This window comes from Drosophila rhopaloa, unplaced genomic scaffold (genome assembly GCF_018152115.1).
Source record: "Drosophila rhopaloa isolate 14029-0021.01 unplaced genomic scaffold, ASM1815211v1 contig_3, whole genome shotgun sequence".
In the NCBI taxonomy this organism is placed as follows: Eukaryota; Metazoa; Arthropoda; class Insecta; order Diptera; family Drosophilidae; genus Drosophila; species Drosophila rhopaloa.
The window spans coordinates 23,845,304-23,865,625 of record NW_025335123.1 but is presented as its reverse complement, the minus strand read 5'-3'; the positions used below and the strand labels follow the sequence as shown (position 1 = coordinate 23,865,625).

The 20,322-nt window shown below is 40.8% G+C and overlaps 1 protein-coding gene across 2 annotated transcripts in view; it reads left to right on the top strand.

The window, feature by feature from the left end:
* The window catches only part of LOC108046990 (sex peptide receptor), a 50,041-nt gene extending 30,304 nt beyond the window's left edge, over positions 1-19,737 (top strand). The window contains exons 1-5 of one of the 2 annotated variants that reach the window (XM_017127005.1): positions 6,806-6,875; positions 6,966-7,419; positions 11,786-11,916; positions 14,666-14,727; positions 18,935-19,737. In XM_017127005.1, coding sequence (XP_016982494.1) covers positions 7,041-7,419; positions 11,786-11,916; positions 14,666-14,727; positions 18,935-19,664 — 1,302 coding nt within the window. In that variant the 5' untranslated portion in view covers positions 6,806-6,875; positions 6,966-7,040 and the 3' untranslated portion in view covers positions 19,665-19,737. Of the gene's footprint in view, positions 1-6,805; positions 6,876-6,965; positions 7,420-11,785; positions 11,917-14,665; positions 14,728-18,934 lie in introns of those variants that run through there. The other variant, XM_017127003.2, reaches the window with a different exon arrangement.
* The last annotated feature ends 585 nt before the right edge of the window (positions 19,738-20,322 follow it).

Genomic DNA, 20,322 nt, shown 5'->3' with positions numbered 1-20,322 from the left:
TCCGACATATTAAATTTCATAAGGATCGGCCGACTATATTCTATAGCTGCCATATACATAACTGAATGATTGGAAATGCCATAACTTTGGTGTTTTTAAAGTTAGGAAGTTGGGATTTTTTATGAGTATTAAGAATGCATCATATGAATAATTTTGGAGAATATAATTTACAGAGTATTCTGCAAGGGTATATCAACTTCGGCTCCGCCCGAAGTTAGCTTTCCTTTCTTGTTAAATTTGTAAATATGTATGTTTTTTAAATATGTATCAGTACATATAACTTAAATATTATAACTTTAATTACCAAATTGAAAAATCAAGCCAAATATTAACATAGATTTATATATGTATATATTTAGGAGAGCAAAGTAAATAAGTTAGTGTTGGATAATATCCTTTGTGGCCAAAAAAAAATATTTCACGTGGGGCGTGCTTTCTCCTGAGGAAGCTAAAAGGCTTTTTTCCGGCGGCAAAAGTGAAATGTAGCTGTAAAGTGTGCGGATATAGCCCACCTCCCCCCAAAACTGATCTTCCCAATAGAGCGAATTTCCCGATTCAGATTGAGATTTTCTCTTTTCGGTTTTTTCGAGGCCTGTCATGTCGAGGCAGACATCTAATCCTTTTTATGCGACCCAGACACGCAAGGTGCCCCTAATGCGGCAGAGGGGAATTCGCGGGGTGGTGCTGCCAATTTGTGTGTGGCGGCTTATCACTTATCTAGGCGGCTTTTCCACGAGGAACAAGAAAGTGGGGCGGGGGATACGCCCTGGATTTTCCCATTAAAGTCGAGAGTGGCGGGAAAGCCCTAGCGATGCGTGCAGAGTGGCCGGCAAAAGTTTCGGCTCTAGGATCGCCAGAGGGGTCTGGAAATTCATCGGGGGGTGGCGGCGGAAATTTAGCTAGGGTGCCGGAAAAATCGGAAAGAGGGGAAAAAGAAAATCCCCCTCAGCCAGAGGCCAGCCAGCTATTGTTGTTGATGCCCTTTTATTTTAATTCCCAAATCGAAAAAGTTTCGCCTTGGCGATTACGGCGAGCAAAACTCTAAACGCCTTAAGCGTTTCGGTGGAAAAGCCGTGGAAAATCGTAGGCAAGGGCGGGGGCGGAGGTAAAGCGTATGTGAACTACTAATTCAACATGTCTGCGAAGTTTCTTTTTTGCCGCTCGGCCTGATGTCGCTGCTTTATCTCATTGCTTGAGCTCGAGGAAAAGTGGGAAAAGCCGGAAAAATGCAGAACCTCTTATCTCCTAAACGATTAAAAATGATTAGGTCCATAAGTTATCGGGAAAACAAAGGAAGGAGAAGTGACTTTGTGGCATTGCTATTTGGATATACTTTTTATAAGAGATGAGAGTCAGTGATAAAAAACATAAAAACTGCGTATAATAATTTGACAAACAATTTATCAATTATAACAGTTTTTAAAATTTAATAGATATGTAAAAAATGCCAGCAAATTTTATATTTTCACCTTACTGACTTAAGTTTTTTATATTTCCATTTATTTTCTATGGGAATTAATTAAGAGATCCTCGCCACTGACATGCATACATGATTTTTCATATGCCCGCTAGCTGTGAAATTTATTCATTGCAAAACGAACAAATTAAAGAGATCCCAACAGAAAGCACCACCCACAAAAAATAAAGGAGAAGAAAACGCCGAGGAAAATAAACATTAAAAAACAAGAAAGGAAAGCTAACTTCGGGCGGAGCCGAAGTTGATATACCCTTGCAGAATACTCTGTAAATTATATTCTCCAAAATTATTCATATGATGCATTCTTAATACTCATAAAAAATCCGAACTTCCTAACTTTAACAACAACAAAGTTATGGCATTTCCAATCGTTCAGTTATATGGCAGCTATAGGATATAGTCGGCCGATCCTTATGAAATTTGATAGGTCGGATTGATTGGCCAAAAATAAAATCCATAGAAAATCCCAACTTCCTAACTTTACAAACACCAAAGTTATGGCATTTCCGATCAATCAGTTATATGGCAGCTATAGGATATAGTCGGCCGATCCTTATGAAATTTGGTAGGTCGGATTGATTGGCCAAAAATAAAATCCATAGAAAATCCCAACTTCCTAACTTAACAAACACCAAAGTTATGGCATTTCCGATCATTCAGTTATATAGCAGCTATAGGATATAGTCGGCCGATCCTTATGAAATTTGGTGGGTCGGATTGATTGGCCAAATATAAAACCCATAGAAAATCCCAACTTTCTAACTTTACAAACACCAAAGTTATGGCATTTCCGATCAATCAGTTATATGGCAGCTATAGGATATAGTCGGCCGATCCTTATGAAATTTGGTAGGTCGGATTGATTGGCCAAATATAAAACCCATAGAAAATCCCAACTTTCTAACTTTACAAACACCAAAGTTATGGCATTTCCGATCAATCAGTTATATGGCAGCTATAGGATATAGTCGGCCGATCCTTATGAAATTTGGTAGGTTGGATTGATTGGCCAAATATAAAACCCATAGAAAATCCCAACTTCCTAACTTTACAAACACGAAAGTTATGGCATTTCCGATCAATCAGTTATATGGCAGCTATAGGATATAGTCGGCCGATCCCGGCCGTTCCGACTTATATACTGCGTGCAAAGGAAAGAAGGGTGTGTGCAAAGTTTCAATCCGATAGCTTTAAAACTGAGAGACTAGTTTGCGTAGAAACAGACAGACGGACAGACGGACAGACGGACAGACGGACAGACGGACAGACGGACAGACGGACATGGCTATATCAACTCAGGAGGTGATCCTGATCAAGAATATATATACTTTATAGGGTCGGAGATGTCTCCTTCACTGCGTTGCACACTTTTGACCAAAATTATAATACCCTCTGCAAGGGTATAATGAAGGGCAAGAGACAAAAATGCCAAGAGAGTCGCCTAAATGGAAAATGGAAAATTACTTAAGCCATTCGAAGGCACACACCACACACCCGCGCCCCCGCCCCCGCCACCGCCCTCCTCGTTCATTCATTTGGCCCTGGGGCAACGACCATGCCCACTTTTAGTACGCCCTATTTTGCCAAGAACAGCTATACAGGCCTTCGGGGGAATATGCTGTTCTCTGTTTTCTGTTTTTTGCCCAGCTAAAAAGTACAATTAAGTTCATCTACCAAGAGCAACAACCCACGCTTCCCCCGATTTTGCGACGACATCGTTCTATTTGATCGACTTTTTTCGGTGCCATTGCTGTTGGCCCCATAAAAACAAGTCCTGTAAACGAAGCCGGCACAGGGCGGAAGGGGGCGTGGCCGGGCTGTGTAAAATGGTGTGAAAATGTCACAAACATCGATGCATTGCTTCAACCTTTACCTTGCATTTTGCACATCTTCGAAAATGGAATTGATTTTTTTTGGCTGCGGTTTTTAACTTCAAGGAATTATAAATTCTTGAAACCATAACGAAACATTTAAAAAAAAAATGAATACGACTTTAAGATAAGCCTAAAAAGTAGTAAAAAGCGTTCAAATGTCCTTCTCATCATCAATTACTCACAGCTCAGAGGTAATGCTCAATTGATACCATTGAAGTCTGTTCCTTGTGGGCGAAACTACACTATATATTGGAAATTCATTTGGACAGAGATGTCCTTAGCGAGAAAGAGGCAGGAATAGTGTGAGAGAGAGACAGGGCGATGAAGGCGGAAGCCAAGGCATTTTAATGGCAGTTTTAGTTTCACTAATCGCTTTATGATGATGACTTGACTATGCAAAAGTGTGAGAGCGTGCTAGTGAGTGTACGTGTGTACACAGAAAAAAATGCTAGAGCAAGAAGATAAGTACAGAAATCATTTTAGGAGTATTTCAAATTTTATTTGGGGTGTATTAAATTACAGCCTTAACATAGACAAAATTTGTTATCTTTTTAAATGGAAATATTTATGAAATGAAAAAGATTTCATATAGCCAAAGTTGCATTGGAAATTTATTCAATATAAAGATATTTTTAAATAATATATATAAATACAAAATATATTTCAATATGTCTTGTTATGGCACACAGACAAAATGATTGTCACCCTAAGTTATGCCTCTGTAATTCGTTTTAATGCCACAATATATTATATAACCCAATGATCTAATATTTTCTGGAAGTGCAATCGAAAGTGTGCACGTGTTGTTTGCAAGTGAGATTCGCATCTGCGATGTCCTAGTTAAAGTTTTCCATCAACGTCTTCTCGCCTGTTCCTCGCTCATGTAGTAATGGATCAAAGATGGCGGCTAATGTCTGTGTGAAAAGCGGGGCGTGGCGGGGCGGGGCGGGGCGGAAAAGCTGGTGGGAAAACGAGATGGAAAATAGATCAGAGCGTGTGTCAAAAGAAAAGCCAGGCCGAGGGCATAATTAGTGCGCCACCAGGAAATCGATATGCAACACCTAAGTTAATTAAACGGACGCCATTTGCCCACTCGAGTGTCTTTAATTTGGGAAACGACCACCAGTTGGCACCCTTTTTTTGGTAGTGAAAATGAAGGCGAAGGCAGGGAAATTCCACTCAATACGAGACAGAGCAAAAGGAGTTGACAGATTGAGTAAGTTTGGAAGGGATTATGGATTTTACTTATTCCATCTAGATATTGTTAATTGGCTCACAACATAGAAACCAATCGCTTTCCGTTAAGTATATAAAAGAAGGTTGATAAACATTTATATCATAGTTAACTATATTTTTCGCTGTGCAGAAAACTAAAGCTGTAAGGGAAAAGCAAGTGACAGATGACTGACAGCTTGGTAGTGGAATTTCCCGCCGGGCTTTTCCTTCGACTCAGAGCCAGCTTTTCTAGGGCTAATTAAAAGGACTCAGCGTGCCAGTGGGTTAACGAGTCGAGATGTCCCGGGATTTGAGTTATTTCCACTGCGGTTTTGCGGCTGCATGTGATGGGTTTTGGAGCGTTTTTCCGTGGGATTTCCCAGGGACTTTTCCTTTCCGTTCTGGCATTTCAGACGGCCTTGATTGCATTTGCATGCTCCCACGACATTCGATTTAGCGTTGATTGGCAGTCGGCAATCTATGGCAAGTAGATTATTCCGTTTGGATGTTTCTCGCATTTTCTGATCCTTTTTTAATGCCCAGCAATCCGCGTCAAAATAGCCGGAACTAATTTAATAATTCATTCAATTGTGTTCAAACGCATTGTGCTCGCATTATTGATGAGCTCAACAAATTAATCTAAAATAAATAAACTGCAGATGCAGCCATTGTACATAAATTAAATTTGTAAATCCGAATTGAGGCATTTCACCAAATAACCGGCAAAAAATGTTTATTTTAATGATTTATGTCGTATTTATGTTCATTGAAATTGTCAGTATTTAATTCTTTAATTCGCAATTTTATCATTATATTAGATAAACTTAAAACTTTCAGTCGCTTAATGTGAAATTTCAAGGGGCCATGGTATAGGTGAAATTGTCAATCCAATTTCGCAATTTCTCTTTAATTTCATCTTTTCTGTCCACGCTCAAATGGCCCACTTAAGTCGCATTAGGCATGTAGAACATGCTGCGACCAGAGAAATATGTCAATGAATGAGTTTTCGGTCTCTCGGCCACATTCAATTTTCTTCTTGGGAGACAACCCACGACCCCTGACCCCTGGGCCCATTCTTCTTCTTCTTCTTGCGCTTATGTGGGTCAATGTGGCCATGATAAAAAAGAAGTGGAAATTGGCAAACGGCAAGCCGAAAATATTGAGAAAGTTCTCGGATTGGCAATGCGAAAAATAAAACCATTAAAAAGGCAGCATAAACATGACATAAACATGCGGAATGCTCTGTTATTAGTTGGCTTCTGAGATCATGGCCAAAATGGGGGACGAAAAGCCCGAAAAGTTGCCATCTCTGACATAATGTTTATTGCCCAGAAGTCACGGGTTATTTACGAAATGGTTAACATAGCTCACGATTAAAGTGATTAGAAATGGCCATAACCCATTCCGAGTTTAATGTTTTAAAAGTCGGGCGAATGTTTAAAGCCTCGAAATATAAAATGTGTTTGTATGTAGATTCAAAAGAAAACAAAGCAATCACTTTATTTAATAAACAACTTCATAATTTATCAATCACGCAGCCAAATCAAAAGTGAAATACCAAATTTATTTGATTTAGCATGCATTTCCCCAGGCAGCAAAACTCAAACAAGGAACGCTTTTAGAATAACTAAAATAATCATAACAGATTTGAATATTCAAGTCAGCTGGCAAACAAAAAATCATTTTAGCCTTTTAGCAAATCGAAATCGCTCAGATAAATGAAAGTTTGCCCTTTTCGATTGGATAATTCCCAAAGCGGAAGCGTTTTGGGCTTTAGATGGCATATTTTCACAATGCTGCGGAAAATGCCAAAACTTTTTCACCAACAAGATTTCGTCGAGTTTGGGACATTGGAACTGCTTAGTCGCAATGAACTTGCAAATAGAGCAAAGTCCATTGGAAGAACATTACAATTACAAACTATGCAAAACTCTTTCTTCTAATTTACATTTTAGAAGATTTTTATGGGAGGAATCCCATTTACATAAACTTGGGATAACAACAATGTCGTCGAAAGTAAATACAAATAATTGTTTGGAAGCAGACGCCAAATAAGATTAGTAAATGCAAATGCCTCTGACTGATGTTTACTTAGCTTTAGCACAATGTAGGCATTGCAGCTCCATTCAAAGCTTTTATGAGCCCCTCTCATTAGCTAACATTACTATCTTTGGCATTATCTTTTTGTAAGTTCAGCTTTGCTGGCTGTGGATTTAGTTTTCCGTAGATCAGTGCAGCTCCGAACTCGAGAAGGGCAACATATATAGTGATATAGTGATCCCTGCTCTTGAATATTGAATATTATTATGGTTAATATTTTCAAGAGCATAACCTTTGTTGTTCAACTACCTCAGTGAGAAATTATAACTAAGTTACCCCTTATACCTGTATTTTTTCAGGATGAATGCAACATTTTGAGTGCTGAGCAAAGCACCATTAATTAGCTGGGGAATCCCCTCGAGAAACCACTCGCCATGGACAACAGCACGGACGTACTGTACCAGTACCGCCTCGCCCCCTCCGCCAGTCCCGAAATGGAGATGGCGCTGGGGGATCCCCGCCAGCTGCCGGGCAACCAGTCGCACCTGGGACTGGGAGTCCCGATCCCCGACTACGGAAACGAGAGCCTGGACTATGCCAACTACCAGCAAATGGTCGGCGGCTCCTGCCGCTCAGTGGACAACAACATCAGCTACTGGAACCTCACCTGCGACTCCCCCCTCGACTACGCCACACCCCTCTACGGATACTGCATGCCCTTCCTGCTAATCATCACCATCATCTCCAACTCCCTCATCGTCCTCGTTCTGAGCAAGAAGAGCATGGCCACGCCCACCAACTTTGTGCTGATGGGTGAGTCTATATAACATTTATAGGTGTGGGGAATTGATTACGCGGTTAACTATATATGCACTCACTCTATTAAATAATCACTTTTTATGGGGGACTTTAATCTTAGGGGTCTTTCTAATACGAAACCCTTTTATGGAGAGTTAGTGCTTTGACAGGATAACCAACTTGAAATCAAGGCCATTCAATTAAGGGAGGGGTAAAGTATTTTAATTTTTATACCCGTTACTCGTAGAGTAAAAGGGTATATTGTATTCGTGCAAAAGTATGTAACAGCTAGAAGGAAGCGTTTCCGACCCTATAAAGTATATATATTCTTGATCAGGGTCACTAGCCGAGTCGATATAGCCATGTCCGTCTGTCCGTCTGTCCGTCTGTCCGTCTGTCTGTCTGTCTGTCTGTCCGTATGAACGCTGAGATCTCGGAAACTATAAAAGCTAGAAGATTGGCATTTTGCATGCAGATTCTAGGAGTTCCTACGCAGCGCAAGTTTGTTTCAAAAAGGTGCCACGCCCCCTTTAACGCCCACAATCGCTTATATACGATTTTAAAAATTTAAATATTTCGGAAAAGTAAAAATGCAGTTTTATTGTGTTTATCAATACCTATCGAAATGTAGAAGAAATTTTTCAAATCGGACCATTCGTTAAAAAGTTATGCGTGATCAAAGTTTCTATCTCCATCTCCCTCGCACTCCCTTTACCTGAGTAACGGGTATCTGATAGTCGGGGCACTCGACTATAGCGTTCTCTCTTGTTTTTATACCCTTGCAGAGGGTATTATAATTTTGGTCAAAAGTGTGCAACGCAGTGAAGGAGACATCTCCGACCCTATAAAGTATATATATTCTTGATCAGGATCACCTCCTGAGTTGATATAGCCATGTCCGTCTGTCCGTCTGTCCGTCTGTCTGTCCGTCTGTCTGTCCGTCTGTCTGTTTCTACGCGAACTAGTCTCTCAGTTTTAAAGATATCGAATTGAAACTTTGCACACACCCTTCTTTCCTTTGCACGCAGTATATAAGTCGGAACGGCCGGGATCGGCCGACTATATCCTATAGCTGCCATATAACTGAACGATCGGAAATGCCATAACTTTGGTGTTTGTAAAGTTAGGAAGATGGGATTTTCTATGGGTTTTGTATTTGGCTAATCAATCCGACATGCCGAATTTCATAAGGATCGGCCGACTATATCCTATAGCTTCCATATAACTGATTGATCGGAAATGCCATAACTTTGGTGTTTGTTAAGTTAGAATGTTGGGATTTTCTATGGGTTTTATATTTGGCTAATCAATCCGACATGCCGAATTTCATAAGGATCGGCCGACTATATCCTATAGCTTCCATATAACTGATTGATCGGAAATGCCATAACTTTGGTGTTTGTTAAGTTAGAATGTTGGGATTTTCTATGGGTTTTATATTTGGCTAATCAATCCGACATGCCGAATTTCATAAGGATCGGCCGACTATATCCTATAGCTGACATATAACTGAACGATTGGAAATGTCATAACTTTGGTGTTTTTAAAGTTAGGAAGTTGGGATTTTTTATGAGTATTAAGAATGCATCATATGAATAATTTTGGAGAATATAATTTACAGAGTATTCTGCAAGGGTATATCAACTTCGGCTCCGCCCGAAGTTAGCTTTCCTTTCTTGTTTTGTATTTTTTTTTTAAATTTTTTTTCTGTATGCACAATATCTCGAGAAATATTGTGTTAATCGCAAAATGTGTTTTGTTCAAGGCGCCGCCGGAGATTGCCTGTATCTCACTCAATTTTTAATATTTTTGGATGAAAAAATTCACACATGTTGTTTAAATGTTGCCCTATCACATGCAAAAAATTTGCACCAAAATTGAGCTGAGACTATCCGTATCGCCAATAAAAATTCTTACAAAATTACCGATTTTGCGCCGAATTGCACCTTAATAAAACCCTTTGTTTCTAAACAGGCCTTAAAAGTGAACTTAAATTCCCACACTGATGTTGAATGCACTTTCGTATGCCCCCAAATGCATCCCCATGTAGTCGTTTGCATGAACTTGGCGTTATCGTGCCACATGCAAGTCACTCGACTGCCGAATTACTCGATTCAAGGACACGACTTTCGACATCGCCCCATCTTGCCCTGACTTTGGGGAACTGGGCCCATTTTGATTTTCCCCATTCAGACGCCGCCTTTATGATTATTATTTATTTTTATTCCATGTCATTTCATGCCGCGGCCTCGGCACGTCGCCCCTTTTGGCGCTTAATGTGCCAAAATGTTAAATCAGGCAGAAGTTTTGTGAGATTTCAAATAGCTGGCGATGTGCGTGCCCCTTCCATCTGCCCCCCATATGATCCCATTGCGGCTGTCCCCCTCGCCTAATGCTGAGATATTCTAATAGCGTGTGTAATGCTAATGGCTTGCCGACTGGCGATAGCAAACTCAGAGCTGACTGCAGATCATGCTAGAAATATAAAGTCCGGAGAAAAAATTAAGTCGTTTGCGCAGTCAAGTCTTGAAAAACAGGCACTTGGGGTAGGGCTTCTAAAACACATTATTAAATTAAATTAAATCGTTTGCGATTATACTTCTTTATATATATACAATTTATATAGTAGCTCTTTGAAATGCAATAATAAAATCAGTTCTCCAAAAAAATGTTTTATGGAAATATGGCTACAAAATAGCTACTTGCTCACCCCTGATAACCAAGTTAATAGTCTGCGTGCGCGGAATTCGCCGCTGATTTATGGAAACTCTAAAACTGAAAACAAAACTGAGGCTGGAAGCTGGCTGTAAGTAAGTGTAAGTGTAAGTGGCTTACACGATGGCTGAACGGCGGGAAATGCCATCGAAACATTCGATCCGCCGCCAATAAAGGCGGAGTTAAACACAAGGCTTAAATTTTAAATTATTCCTCTCGCGCGCCTTGGCTGTCAATGGGTTAAGGGCAACCTAACCGCCGCCCGGACCCCAACCACCCCCACCATCACCCCCCGCCCCCGGGTGTCAGGCGCAGGCCAAGGCTAATCGCATTCGGTTCAAATGACAGCGGACCAAACGTGAAATGAACTCTGGCCCTGCAGCAGGGGCAACCGCAACAGAAATGGCTCAAAATACACGAGCAAAGTGTGTGAAACACTGCGAATCTGACCTGTATTTCAAATGACTTCTATTTACTTTAGATATTCCTGGCACATATATGGATATCAATTACAAATAAATGTTTTCTTATACCATTACTCCCACAAATTCTGATTATAATCATATTATTTTTATATTCTAACAGAGTCATATATTATATGTGAATAGTAAATTAAATATAGGTAATATATTGTATACAATTACATCATTACCCTAAAATTTATGGTTAGATGCCCTACTTTTAAGAAATATTTTTCTATTTTTCAGAAAAGTTTTTCTTGTTTTTAGGGCCTTTTGTCTTAGATTTTAGAAAGGAACGCCCTTAATTTTAGAAAAATTTACCCTAAAATTTAAGGTGCGATGCCTTTGAAGACAAAAATAGGGCGAATTTCTTGTTTTTAGGGTTAATTTTGGTATGAGTGTATACATCGCCTTTAAATTTGTAATGATCAGATATACATGTATGATATACTTGTATGTAGTTCCAAATGATGCCAAAAATTCCTCCAAGATTCATTGTTCTCTCTGTAACCAGCCAAATGTGCAGACAGCGGGACAGCCAACGTCCAACGTCCAACGTCCAATGAGGGCACAAAGGTCAAGTCATCAGGGTGTGTCGTCAGTCAGTTAAATACATTCGCTCGGTTCAAATGTCAGAGGGCCGAGAAAAGGCAAAGGGGACAGAAGTCGATTAGTTGAAAGGCTTAGAGGACATGGACCAAATATTAGGCATATTTTGTTATTTTGTTTTTGGGCTTCTTTTTGTTAACCACCTCATGTATTTTAAAAACACATTTTTCCTTTGAAAAGACTATTAATAATAATTAATTATGTAAATAGTATTCATGTTTTTGTTCAGAATAAAGTCGATAAATCACTTATTTAAATAAATTGGAAATTTAATGAATGGCAACACAATTCCTTATTTGGATTGGCAAATGTTGGTCCACAGATGAACCCTGAACTCTAGAATCAACACTCAATTTACCCCATTTTGCAACGGAACCGTAAATAATTGATCAGCGAATCGATTATAAGCCCTGAAATCAGATTACAGATGCGACCGAAATTTGTACAGACAGCCGGGCATCAGCATTGGGATGCTGGCATCCGCACTGTCCCATCACACAATGAATTCACATTGAAAATCGCAATTGATTTGTACAAGCATTACCATAATTTCTAATTTAAACTTTCCATTTCCCCCCCTTGCCCTCTCTTTTCAGGAATGGCTATTTGCGATATGCTGACTGTTATATTTCCGGCACCGGGCCTCTGGTATATGTACACATTCGGCAATCATTATAAGCCCCTGCATCCGGTCTCCATGTGTCTGGCCTTCAGCATTTTCAATGAGGTAAGTCAACAAAGACTCCAGATATCCAGCCACCCATTGGTCACCTCCCTTTTCCACTCCGCGAAACTTTGGGGCTTTAGAAAATCATTTTTAATACGTTTGTTAGACGAATTTCAAAGCTTACCCAAAAGATTTAAAGACTTAAAATTGTTAATGTTGAAAAACTATAAATGGAAGGCAGATTGCAAGTAAAATATTTAATATAGTAGTAATGATAGTTGTAGACTGTTTTCTAATTGAGAATAAATGTATTTATGAATTGCAACGAATTAGAAAAATTATAGTCATCAAAACAAATATATTCATCAAATACGATATTATAGGTATCCAAAATGTAGTACATTTTTATCTGAAGATGGATTTTGTTATGGGGAACATTGTCAGATGTTTCTTTTTGTGTGAGGAGTGTCTTCTTCTCCTTGTGTTTTCTTGCCACAAACTAATTGCCAAGGCTGGTCGAGAAGCGGGAAAAGCGAAAAACTGTTTGTTTTGGCTTCTGGCCACGTTGGCATACCCCCCCCCCACCACTTTCCATTTGCCCCCATTTCGCCCACATTTTACCGAAAGACGCGCCGCTCATTGACCTAAATAAAATGCTCGGCTGTAACTTTGTGTCCCCGTCTCTTTCTCGGTCTCATTGCCCCTCTCTTTCCTTTGTCTCCGGCTGATGTACGATGCTTTGTTTTGGATCCCGTCGCGTTATCGTTATCGTTATCGCATTTGCTGCCACGTTACATTTTCCCCATTTTCCGTGATTTTCCCTTTTGTGTGTGTCATTTCTGTCAGCATAATGAAAGAATGAAAAACGCTGCTAGTGCCACTTGCCATTTGCCACCTGCTGCCCCTCGGAGTCCGTTGAATCGGGGGAACCCGGGGAATCCCCCACCCATCCACATCCACATTCACACTCACATCCATCCACCCATTCATTCAGCCATTCACAACACTTATTCATTCGAGAGCGTTTTTCCACCATTACCATGCAAACTCGGGCTTTCCCGCTTTCCTGTTTTCCTCGCTTTTCCTGCCCTTTGCACGTTTGCCTTGATTAATCAACATTTTCAATTTATGGCACTCGAAGGGCGTGGAATGGGGGCTTGGGGGTTGGGCTGGGTTGCTGTGGGTTGGGGGGTGTGGGGGTGGCAAAGCAAAACTGTTTACTCACTTCAATGGAGTAGTGTCAAGCTGATAAAACGCCCACCCCCTTTTGGCCATAAGCATAAGCCCGCAGCCCCTGGCAGCGCCGAAGGCATAGTGGTTCACTAAGCGGAGCAAAAGGAAGGCCAAGGGCGTTAAGTGGAATTAACCCATTTTCGCCTTAGAATTCCATTTTCCATGCACTACAAGTTTGGTTTTTAGAAGTGTGTGCAGGGTATTTCGCTTGATTACTTACTTATATATAATTAATATGAGCCACCAAAACAAATACAGAAGTATATAATTGTGCATGCTGTGAGTACTTAAATATGAAAAATCAAAAAAAATAGAAAGTAATCAAAGAAAACCCTCTAACCCTTCTGAATATTAAAACAAGTGACATTTCATTTCGCAAAGATTATTTCCATTCGGACCGATTAAACACAAGAAAACAAGTTTTCACCAGCTTTTGCACCACTGTTCTGGCTCATTGTAGCTACGTGCTGTTAGTGGACTCTCCGGGGATTTGTAGCAGCTAAATTCCATGCTGGGCTGGCTGTCTAGATGGTAGATGGTAGATGGATTCCAAGGAACGGGGGTGGAGATTGGCTGGGCCGCTTGTGGGCGGGGTGGTGGGGTTGGCAAGGTCCTTTGACTATCTCTGCGTATGACTGCCATAAAATTCAACTCACATCCAGCAGAGCGGCACTCCTCGTTTTGGTAATAACCACCAGGCGGCCATTGCAGCCTCGAAGTTGAAGATTCCGTTTCATTTCCCCAAATTTATATGCTCCGGCAGCACGTTCCCGCTCCGAATGGTGCGCATAATGGCCATGTTAATGCAAAAAGGGGGTTAACCGTTTCATTGTAAAATATCCAGTAGCCAGTCGAGTTTATCTAGCCATGTCGGTGTAATTGCAGCCCAGTCAGACACATAAACCGGATTAGGCCACAGATTGTGCATTATATGGCCAAGTCGGACGTCATTCCCATGGAGCGCCTGTTTGCCGCAGAGCCGCACTCATTACGCTCCATAAATGGAGCAGACACCTGTCCAGGTGGAACCAGCCACTGGCCAATGGCCATCCAGGTTGCTAGTTGCTAGTTACCAAAGCTCCAAGGACCAGGATTCTGCATTCCCACTGCTGGCTAATGCAGTTGAGTACATCAAATCCGATTTGGCAGACAGCCCAAGAAATGACTTTCTAGGTCCTTGGGCCGACTGGTGATTTATCGCAGACACATTGCATTGCCCGATTCCCTTGGGCATCGATGGTATTAGTATTATTACCCTTGACAAAATACAGGTATTCAATAAGTTATTCATTGAAATATGGTTCCGTAAAACACACTCCTTTAAATATACATAAATATTAAATGAATAATGTAATATTCAGGAAAATACTTATTTAAAGATGAAGGTTTTTTTTCAACCATAAAGTTCCTGTCTCAAAAACATTCTTATTTACTTTTTGCTCCCCGAAAGTATGCAAGAATCCGAACAACCGAGTAATTTCAACAATAATCTCTGCTGCTCGCACTTGCCACCACCTTCTGCTTAACACACATACATATATATACATACTACATAGCCGCATATTTTTGCTTACAGATTATGCCAGCCATGTGCCACACCATCTCCGTTTGGCTAACTCTCGCCCTCGCCGTGCAAAGGTAAGTATGCAATTAGGCCAATAAAAGTGAGACCGCCCTTAGCTGGTTTCCCACTTGAGATGTAAGTGAAAGAGCGACTGCCTGAATGACTGACTCGTCGACTTGTCAATGGCGGCAATAAATCAGTTATTGTGTGGGTAAAAATAAAATGTCAATGCCTTGAGGGGGAAAAAACAAACAAATGGCCTTACCTTGGCGCAGCCAACGCTGCGTATGAGTGATGCGTATGAGTGATGCGAGTTGTACTTTCGGCAGACAGCGAGACAATCAATCGATTGCTAGCTCATTCCCTTAACCACAGCGCATTGGTCTTTAAAGCCCAATTGTTTCAGCCACTAAACCCATAAATTGTAGCCACTAATGTGAACAATAAACTAATTTCGAATACGAATCATAAATTTCACCCTGTCTTCATAGAATACTCCCTTCAAGAGTCCCCCAAAAAAAAATTCTGGAGATGATGGGGCTGGCTGGCCTGGCTAGCGCTTTGTTCTATTAACTCATGTGTGGGATCATAAATTTTACAGCTTTGCAAATAAATTTGCAAAGTTGAGGGTTGGCTGAAGAGCGCTGAAAAAATAGTCATAAATATTTGGGCCATTATGCGACTTTGGGCTGTTTTCAAGTGGTCGAAACCGAGGGGGTGGATGGGTGACTGGGCTCCTGGCTACTGGTGACTGGGCTACTGGCTGGTTTATGCACCACCAAATAGCTAAATAATATATATATGAAAAAATGAAGGAGAAACGGGGGAACGGGGTAGAACTCTCTCTAAAATGCGTTGAAAATTGCCCGAGGACAAATAGCGCGATAAAAACATTCAGCGTTTATTGTTATTATTGTTGTTGTCGTGGCTGTTGTCAACTTATTGTATTTCAAGTGTTTTTATGGCCCTTTCAGATGGTCGGGGCAATGTGGGGAAGTGGGTCGCATAATGCTCTCGAGTGCCTCGAACTGAGTGAGTGACGCTCTCCATAAAAATTTCATACAACAAAAAGTGTATGAAATATATAGGTAGCCATGTATATTATGCGAGGCCTATTGGCATACTTTTGAAGGGGAACTTGAGTGGGGGAACGTTTAAGAAACTATAAATATTTAATGTCTTCCTTATTAGTTGTGTGATTGAAATCACTTTAAGGGCAAACATTCATCAGTTATTAATAACTGACCGGAAATCTAAGGGGTCAATCTCAGCGAAATATCAACAGCTCTGCTTTAAAGGCCATAACTTTTCTCACAGAAACCCGATTTTAAAGTGGTGTACCTTTAACAGCTTGTACTTTAATTCCCTAAAAATCCGTGTTCGAAATTTGGTTATTACCCTTTGTACGACTTTTCGTAATTTTATATTATGTAGTATGATACCCTTTTCAATTTTTCCAAAAATGGGTGTGCAGAAAAGAGCCAAAAATCTGCACTTCTAGGCCTATAACTTTTTTTACAGGCATCCGATTTCAAAGTGCCATACCTCAAAATAATTGTGGTTTAATTCTCGAAAGATCTGAGTTTTTACTTTCCTTTTTTTTTTTGGTCGATTTTTCGTCATTTTTAATGATGTTACCCCTTTCCAAATTTACGAAAAATAGGTTTGCAGAAAAGTACCATAAAACTGCACTTCTAAGCTCATAACTTTTCCTGTAGACATCCGATTTCAAAGTGGCATACCTCAAAATAATTGTGGTTTAATTCTCTAAACATCTGTGTTTTTACTTTCCTTTTTTTTTGGTCGATTTTTCGTCATTTTTAATGATGTTACCCCTTTCCAAATTTACGAAAAATAGGTTTGCAGAAAAGTACCATAAAACTGCACTTCTAAGCTCATAACTTTTCCTGTAGACATCCGATTTCAAAGTGGCATACCTCAAAATAATTGTGGTTTAATTCTCTAAACATCTGTGTTTTTACTTTCCTTTTTTTTTTTGGTCGATTTTTCGTCATTTTTAATGATGTTACCCCTTTCCAAATTTACGAAAAATAGGTTTGCAGAAAAGTACCATAAAACTGCACTTCTAAGCTCATAACTTTTCCTGTAGACATCCGATTTCAAAGTGGCATACCTCAAAATAATTGTGGTTTAATTCTCTAAACATCTGTGTTTTTACTTTCCTTTTTTTTTTTTGGTCGATTTTTCGTCATTTTTAATGATGTTACCCCTTTCCAAATTTACGAAAAATAGGTTTGCAGAAAAGTGCCAAAAAACTGCACTTCTAAGCCCATAACCTTTTCTTAGAAATCCGATTTCAAAGTGGTATTGCTCTAAAGGTTCGTGGTTTAATTTAATTAAAACTATGTTCAAAATTTGGTTTTTAAGCTGAGGCAGATTTTCTGTGTATTATATAAAATAGCCTAATAGTAAGGTTCAATAAATCTTACATCATTTTTCTTCAGCTTTAGAAATAAATTACCCATTTTTGTCTTTTAGGTCTCCCCACTTAAAGTCCATTTGCTAAAAAAATAAACTCGCATCAAAGGGTAATCCCGCTAAAAGGAATGAAAGGGATATCCTTGGCACTGTTCCTACATTCAAAATCGTTATCTATAGCACAATACGTCCATCTGCTGCAGATTCCTATAGATGATATCGGTTAGTCCTTTTCGGGAGATGTTGTTCTTGATTGATTTATTGTGTCGCTTAGTTTTCTTGGACGCGTTGAGGTTTAAGGGTTGCTTTCACAGCACTCTCCCTTTTTGGGTCCTTCCTGTTGAGACAAATTAACTAAAATGTTAAAATGACAAAGATAATAGGAGTGGAGGGGGGGGGAAAAACATAAGCCAGCCAAATGTTATTAATTTATTAATTTCGATTCCATTTAGGAGTAAACGCCTGGCAATCGTTCTTCATCCTTCTTCCTCCGTTTTTGTTGCTATTTCTGTTGCTTTCAACTTTAATGAAATCCCCGCTTGACAAAGGTTCAATGAAAGATTGATTGAAAAGCATTTTCAAGTGCCAGCGCAATGGGCGTGGCCATAATTATGCGCATAAATTAGGCCAAGACCAAGGACCTTGAGGGCGCCCACAACCCAAGCCACCCACCGGGGCCAAAGTTCGTTCGCTTTTCGGATTGGAAAACCAAGGGGCGATGGGTGGTATTTTGGCCAACTATAAAGCGGCAAACTTTTGCCCAATCCTCACAGCAAACGAATTTATTCCATGGCAGGACGACCCCTGACGAATTACTCAAATTATGAAATTACAAAGCGCCAACTTGATTAGCTTTTCAGATGGCCTTTGATTGCTTCTTCCTTGGCTTTTCCAAGGAAACGGAATGGTGGCTCAAATTAGGATTTGCCCAATTCGTTGTCACCACATTGCGATCGTAAATTCTCACCTGGGGAAATCGGTTTATCTTCCGTTGACGTTGCCCTGCCATAAAAATGTATTAGGCAAATGCAGAGAGCTCGTTACCAGGTCTTAATGCCCTGACAGGAGCGGATAAACGAGGGGAGGGGGGCCACATTAGACCAGGCAGCAGGTAATGCCAGATAATGCCAGATAAAGTCCATTGGTGTTTAATGGCTGTGAGCATTGCTCTCCGTTTGGTGGCTCCATTCGCAAACAAAACTCTGATCGGCGATTGGCATGTTTTAGAGGAGTTTTTCTTATTAAACATGTACTTTTAATTTGTATACCCTTGCGGAGAGTATTATAATTTCCTAATAAAGTATATATATATTCTTGATCAGCAAGACGAGATCGATCATGTCCCTCTGTCCGTTTCTACGCAAAATAGTCCCTCAGTTTTAAAGCTATCTGACTGAAACTTTCCCAAAAGTTGTCTTTCTATTGCAGGTAGTATATAAATTGGAACGAGCCGGATCGGGCGACTATATCATATAGCTCCCATGGGAAAAATAGGAAAAAACAATTCAAAAAAAATTATAACTTTGTTGTTTTTAAATTTTTTCTGTTGTTCTTTGGGATTTAATATTATTCAAATATTATGGAATTACACTTTTAATTAAATTAAAATCGGACAACAATATCATATGGCTGCCTTAGAAACGATGGCAACATGTAGCGCAAAATCGACATAGCTTCATTGTTTTAAGAAATATAGGCATAGAAATCGAAATGTAGTCTATTTTTAATAACTGCTTCCTTACTTGTTAGTTAATGGCTTAGTACTCATTATTTCTCCCTATGAATATTTCAATGACCTTTCTGTGGCCTATAATCCGATCTCCTGCTTAACCTACTCCGCAGGTACATCTACGTGTGCCACGCCCCCATGGCCAGGACCTGGTGCACGATGCCGCGGGTGAGGCGGTGCACGGCGTACATCGCGCTGCTGGCCTTCCTGCACCAGCTGCCCCGCTTCTTCGACAGGACGTACATTCCGCTGGAGATCGAGTGGAACGGGGCGGCGACGGAGGTGTGCCACCTGGAGACGGCGCTGTGGGTGCACGAGTACATCGGGGTGGATCTGTACTACACCAGCTACTACCTGTTCCGCGTGCTGTTCGTCCACCTGCTGCCCTGCATCATCCTGGTGACCCTGAACATCCTGCTCTTCGCGGCGATGCGGCAGGCGCAGGAGCGGCGCAAGCTGCTCTTCCGCGAGAACCGGAAGAAGGAGTGCAAGAAGCTGCGGGAGTCCAACTGCACCACCCTGATGCTGATCGTGGTGGTGTCCGTGTTCCTCCTCGCCGAGATCCCCATTGCCGTCGTCACCGCAATGCACATCGTGAGCTCCCTGATCATCGAGTTCCTCGACTACGGCCTGGCCAACATCTGCATCATGCTGACCAACTTCTTCCTGGTGGTCAGCTACCCGATCAACTTCGGCATCTACTGCGGCATGTCGCGCCAGTTCCGGGAGACCTTCAAGGAGATATTCCTCGGCCGGCTGATGGCCAAGAAGGACACCTCCACCAAGTACTCCATCGTCAACGGAGCCCGCACCTGCACCAACACCAACGAGACGGTCCTCTAGTAATTGGTGATGTTGGTGCCGCGGCGGGGCAGCAGCGACCACCGTCGCACCACCACCACCACCACCACCAGGTGCACCACCATCGCCGGCGGTGGTGCGGTGGTCATCGGTGGGGAGCCCTCCATGCAGCACCAGCATCTGGTCACCACTCAGAATCAGAGCCAGCAGCGCAGGATCAGCACGATGGACATCATCGCCGAGGAGTGGAATGTCTAGAGCTCTAAGTCCTAATGGGTAGTTATGGTTTCCTTGAATAATGTTATCATTAGTATTTTGAGGTGTCGTTTTTAATTATTTTTCCATTTTAGGTGCAGACAAATTTGAAGAGTTTTCCATTATATTCAAATATTTTGTCAGTAAAACCCATTTTGATGCCATCGATTGGCAAGAATCGATATTTTATCAAACATAGTCTAGATCCGTCGGAGTACAGTGGCCACTAGAATGGGTGTATTGACTGATTTGAATGGTTTTCCAACAACTCAGGTTGGACGTTTTTAAAAAACCACTACCTCTTAAAAGTTTTCAGTTACGGTTGATCATACTTTAGTTTGAAATTGTTACAAATTTCCACATAAATGGATTTTAAAAACAGAGCGAGGAAGAAAGGTTTCAGCTGGGATTAAAACAGACAAGAACGCTAATACATATTTCAGAG